The sequence below is a fragment of the Gavialis gangeticus genome, unplaced genomic scaffold, assembly GCF_001723915.1.
Source record: "Gavialis gangeticus isolate Ggan-Ray unplaced genomic scaffold, GavGan_comp1, whole genome shotgun sequence".
Lineage (NCBI taxonomy): Eukaryota > Metazoa > Chordata > Crocodylia > Gavialidae > Gavialis > Gavialis gangeticus.
The window spans coordinates 42,704,104-42,710,287 of record NW_017729008.1 but is presented as its reverse complement, the minus strand read 5'-3'; the positions used below and the strand labels follow the sequence as shown (position 1 = coordinate 42,710,287).

General features: G+C 46.9%; 1 protein-coding gene across 1 annotated transcript in view; it reads left to right on the top strand.

The window, feature by feature from the left end:
• LOC109292318 (carboxypeptidase A1-like) overlaps positions 1-6,184 on the top strand; it is a 36,396-nt gene that overhangs the window by 2,606 nt on the left and 27,606 nt on the right. Inside the window, exon 2 of the mRNA XM_019509720.1 lies at positions 2,206-2,287. Within this exon, the coding sequence (XP_019365265.1) occupies positions 2,206-2,287 (82 nt within the window). The remainder of the gene's footprint in view (positions 1-2,205; positions 2,288-6,184) is intronic.

Below are 6,184 nucleotides of genomic sequence, written 5' to 3'. Positions count from 1 at the left end.
CTTGAAGATGGGGACCACATTTGCTACCTTCCAATCATCTGGCACCTGGCCCAAGCACCACGATCGCTCATAGAGCCGTGCCAGGGGCCCTGCAATAACCCCAGCTAGCTCCCTCAACACCCTGGGGTGGAGAGCATCCGGACCCGCTGACTTGAACGCGTCCAGCCCCTCCAGAAGCTCTCTAACCCGGTCCTCCCCAACCTGAGGTCTGAAGGCGATCCCCTCGAGTCCGGGTTCTATTCAGGCTTCTTCAAAACCTGTTTTGGTTTTTGGCCTGTTTTCATAATTGTCCTTTACTAGTAATATCCTAAAAGATCTTTCAAAGCATCCTATACAAGTGAAAATAAGGCAGTGGAGTTGTAACCAGGGTGTCCCAAAGGCCAGGAAAATAGCAGCCTTATTACATACTTGACAAAATAGAGCTATACAAGGTCCATTTGGATGGCATTAGTCCTGATCCATGAAGGTATCCCCATTCATTGTTCTCTCTTCCCTCCCATTCGTTATGCACATGCATTGGTCTCAACTCTGGATGTCTAATCTGCTTGAACTATTTTTAAAATATTTCATGGTTTCATAGTTTCATAGATGTTAGGGTTGGAAGTGACCTAATACATCATCGAGTCCGACCCCCTGCCTAGGCAGGAAAGACCTCTGGGGTCAGGTGACCCCAGCTAGGTGTCTGTCCAATCTCCTGATGTCCAGTCTGAATTTGCTGTCTTTCAGTTTCTGACCATTATTTCTAGTTACCCCAACAGGTGCCCTGGTAAACAGTGTATCCCCTATTTCTTGCTGACCCCCCCAATGAGTTTGTAGGCAGCCACTAGATCACCTCTCAGCCTCCTCTTTTGGAGGCTGAAGAGGTTCAGGTCTCCTTATGCAATTTGTGCAATTCCCAACTCTTTGTAACATGGCAGACACTCTGCACCTCCTTCTACTCGATTCTACTGCATATTGGTACATCTTGACTTTAGCAAGGTTTTGATAGGGTTTCCTGCAAGATTCTTGCAGGCAAGCTACGGAAATATGGCTTGGATGAATGGACTGTAAGATGGATAGAAAGCTGGCTGAAGCATCAGGCTCAGATGATCTAGTTGGCAGCTGGTGTCAAGTGGAGTGCCCCAGGGGTCAGTCCTGGGACCAGTTTTGTTCCACATCTTCATCAACGACCTGGAAGATGGCATAGAGTGCACCTTCAGCAAGTCTGCAGATGATACCAAGCTGGGGGGTGTCAGAGATATGCTGGAGGGCAGGGCTAGGATTCAGTGTGACCTAGACAAATTGGAGGATTGGGCCAAAAGGAATCTCATAAAGTTCAATGCGGACAAATGGGAAGCCCTGCACTTTGGACAGAGCAATCCCATGCATGGGTGCAGGCTGGGGGTGACTGGCTGGGCAGCAGCTATGCAGAAAAGGACCTAGGGGTTGCAGTGGACAAGAAGCTGAATATGAGCCAGCAGTGTGCCCTTGTTGCCAAGAAGGCCAATGGCATCCTGGGCTGCTTTGATAGAAGCGTTGCCAGCAGATCAAGGGAAGTGATTCTTTCCCTCTACTCAGCACTGGTGAGGCCACATCTGGAGTCCTGTGTCCAGTTTTGGGTCCCCCACTACAGAAAGGATGTGGACAAATTGGGAAGAGTCCACTGGAGGGCCACAAAAATGGTTAGGGGCCTCAGGCACATGACTTGTGAGGAGAGGCTGAGGGAAGTGGGCTTATTTAGTCTGGAGATGAGAAGACTTAGGGGGATTGAATAGCTGCCTTCAACTCCCTGCAGGGGGGTTGCAAAGAGGATGGAGCTGGACTGGACCATTCTCAGTGGGGGCAGGTAACAGGACAAGGAGCAATGGGCTTAAGCTGCAACAATGGAAGTTTAGGTTGAATATTAGGAAAAACTTTCTCATGAGGAGGGCAGTAAAGCACTGCAACAGGTTACCCAGAGAGGTGGTGGCATCTCCATCCTTAGAGGTGTTTAAAACCTGGCTAGACAAAGCCTTGGCTGGGATGATGTAGTTGGGGCTGGTCCTGCTTGGAGCAGGGGGTTGGACTAGATGTGACCTCCTGAGGTCCCTGACAACCCTCATTGTCTATGATGCTATGACTGTGATAGGCTGGTATCTCCACTGTTTGCCCATCCAATCTATCGCTGGTTCTTTACCACCCTTCTCAAGCACCTTCTGTCCTTTCTCATTGTTTTGTCTTCATTAGGGACCAAGTTCTCCGTGTCTTGACTGACAAAGAAGAACACATTGTATTACTCAGGGAACTAGAGGAATCAGAAGACCTGCAGGTAAGTGTTGAGGTAGAGACCCTGTATAACTATTAAGTCTAAAAGGTGCATCTCTACCCTGCCTTCTGGCTAGGATGAGCAGCTATAGTGAGCCACAGGCATGCTACCTTGGGCTATCATCTCTTCTGCTCTCCCACATTAAGGAGAGCCATAAATCATGTTGTATTTTCATGGGAGGCATTCTGGGAAAAACAAACTATTTCAGGAAGCTGGGCATGTAGTAGATAGTGCTCTCTGTTCTGTCAATGGTCTATAGCTGAGCCTGGAATTAGAAGTACCAGGATGGAGGACCACCAGCAGGTCAAATATACAATGGAGATCCTGACTACCTGCCATCATGAAAGATCCAAATCCAAATGCTCCATTTCTGGCAGTTCAAATTAGTGTTTTGCCAAAATTAAAAATGTGGATAATTAAACGATGAGACTCTCCCTCAGATACCAGCTGCAATGGAAATACTTTTTCTCCAGATTTTATGTCCCAGATGGCTTTGCATTATGTAGAGCAGAGCCAGTCCTGCCAAAAATGCATTTTCAAATGGTTGGTCAACCATTCAACTTAACGTTCTCCCACTGGGCTCATCTCCCTGCTGTGTTTGCTTTCTGAGCATATTCTAGCAACCAGGTTCAGACAGGAGCAGCAGTCTGCAAACAGATATTGCACAATAATCATATAAAGCAGGTTTACAGTTTGGCACTGTGAGCATTTGCACTGGAAACTCAATTTGAAGAGCTACATTCACCCAGTCACAGGGCAACTATCCCATGTGACCTGTGTGTCCAGTGAGTCACAAATATCGACTATTCACTGAATCCTGCACAGTAAAAACTTCACAAATGGCTTCTAGACTGAAAGATGATTATGTAAAATATTCACTAAATCATTTTGAATGAGGAACAAACTTGTAGAAATCACGTAGAACAAATTTGTAGAAATCTGTTCATGGACAATTCGCCGTTAAATAAAAGGGCTAAATTCAGTGAATACGTTTTTTGCAATGACTAATTCAGCAGCTCCAATACTGGTACCATATTCTCTTTAACAGTCACCAAGTTCTATTTTAGAGGCAGCTGAAGACATTTGTTTTGGGGTTTTTTTGGAAAAATTTCCCTTTGTCCCCACAGAACTAAATAGAGTATTTCCCCTTATCTACAGTCTAGTATTTGCTATCTACTGGGCTCGTCTACACATGCACTTTAATGCACATTAGCCTATTTTAATGCACATTAAAGCATCACAAAAAACATACTTTTTAGTTAATGCACCTTAAAATAGGCTAGTGCGCATTGAGCATCGCTTAAAAACCGTGGGTGCCTGTATATGAGTGCAGAGTTCAAGCGCCCCTGCTGCCATTTTGAAGTGTGGGGACATTGATATATGAGACATGGGAGGCAGCCACTCTAATGAAGTGGGGCGCCGCTCTAATTAAAGTGCTGCCCTCCCCCAGTCCCAGGAGCACATGTAAAAGTGCTCGGAGGTACCAGATTTAATATGCATTAACTAAAGCATATTAATGCATGTGTAGACATGACCACTGTGTATGAATTTTGTCTGGTACTTACAGCATCTGCCATTCTCAGATGGTCTCCCATTAAAATCCTAGCCATGCCTAGTGGCGCTTAGCTTCTGAGATCAGGTGTAGTCGCTATGGCATGACTGTAGGTATATACATGCAGATTAGTTGGCTTTTCTATAAACCAGTTTGGATGCTTAATAATTACAGATCAAGATCACTATGGCACGGGAGCCAAGCATGATCTGCGGGCTCACATGTTTTTGTAGCTAACGACAAAAAAGGGATCAGTGTGGCCAACATCACATCTGGAGACGTATGACTCCCCAGCCTGTATGACCAGTTACCCAGTTGCAGCTCATTCAATGAGAACAGCCTTTGGCATGAGCCTAGAACCCAGCTGGTACTACTCATGCCCCTGAATCAAGATACCTGCCCACTCTGCTATCACACCCCCCATTTAGAGATGAGGCACTAAATGAGACAAGAAGCTATTATGATATGACTGTCACTGACTCTTTGGACCCAGTTCTCATGTATGTCTCTGTGGTTTTTGGAAACCCATAGGTAGAACAATACAGAGGTGTAAATTAAGCTAATCTGTCTTTTTTCCCCCCCTCAATCAGCTTGACTTTTGGGAAGTCCCTTCCAAGCTTGGCCTCCCACTGGATGTGAGAGTCCCCTCCCAGAGCCTCCAGCCTGTCAAAACCTTCCTGGAGTCCAACAGCATCCCATACACCACCATGATAGAGGATGTACAGGTAAAGACCAGGTGCAAGATAACAGCGTCACTGCCCCAGGTGAAGTCTGAGTCAGGTCACCAGGAGGGCACACAGAATGAGCAAAAGGATGAGCTGGAAAAGCAGTATCTCTTCCCACTGGACAAAACCCATCCTACCTTGGGAATGAAATGTCCTCCTGTAGGCCCTGTCAGCAGAGAGGGACAAGGACTGACAAAGCTCTGTCTCATTCTTCGAATGAGACCTTCCAGGCCATCAGTTCAGAGATGGTACGTCATCAGCACAGCATGACGGAAGCAGTTTCTGCTCTGTGGATCTGTAGAGACCTGCAGTCTCCAGCATCTTTCATGAGCATTTCATTCGCTAAGGCTATTTTTGGATAAAGAAGGGATTTGATCACAAGGGTGATTGGCCCCTGAATGTTAACCAGAAAGACTACAGCTGCTTTTTCATATGGGCCTTGTAACATCTTCTCTAGTGGTTGACCTTAGTGACTACAAGAACCTGCTACTTGGCGGGGGCTGAAGGAGCTGTTCCTTTAGCTCAGCTGGCAGGGGTTTGTGCTGTTTGGTGAACTGCTGGTGACTGCAGTCCACGTGGGGGGGAAAAAAGTTCCTGTCCTCATCCCTGTATGTGCTTTTTGAACAGAAATTACTGGATGAAGAAAAAAGGGCCATGAGATGGGCCAGAAAGTTGAAGAGGAGCTGCAGCCAGTCTCAATTCTTCTCCTCCTACCACACTTTAGGCGAGGTACTTCCCTGAGCAGCAGTTTCTCTCCTTTGTGGCCCGATGGTTCAAACCAGGTTGTGGTCAGCTCCACCAGGTTGTGGTCAGCTCCACCAGGTCGTGGTCAGCTCCACCATGTTGTAGTCAGGCTCCACCATGTCATGGTCAGCTCCACATTGTGGTCAGCACAAACCAGGTTGTAGTCGATGCCTACACTGTAGGGCTAAGGGAGAATATTGTGGGAGGATTTTCCAAGAAAGGTTCATTTCAAACAGATCCCCTTGCTTCTTCTTTGCCTAGAAGCAAAACTTTGGCCAAGAAACCCAACCATCCATGCTTTCTGTCTTTGCATGGAGCTAGTCATTTTCTGAGCAGCTGCTTTCTCAGTGGTGCATCCAAACTTTAGGTGTGTTCAGAGCCTTGATGGTGGGTGATGGACCCTTGCGTAAGAGCAGGGGGTGTCAGCGCTTTTTAAACAGTGCTCCACAGTCATCCCAGGATCGTTGTCGCTGGTTCCCATGCTGCTCTGCAGAAAGACATGGGAATGAGCACAATGATATGAACCTCTGGTCTACAAATGTAAGCGGCTGAACCAGTCCCCTCCTGTGAAGGTCTCTTAGTGTGTCAGTGGAGCAGCTTCCCAGCTGTCATAGGCAATTGGTGGTCATCCTCTAGGAGCTGAGACTAGTTAGCTGAGAGCAAGGACAGATTGAAAAACAAGGCCAGTTTGATGAGCATGAGTTAAAATGCTTCCTCTCAGATCTACAGCTGGATGGACGATCTTGTGGCCCAACATCCCAACCTGGTCAGCAAAATTCAGATTGGAGAGAGCTATGAGAAGCGGCCTCTTTATGTGCTCAAGGTAGGCGTTTCACAGCATGGCAGTTGTTTGACATGGGCTCCCATCAGCAATCCCAT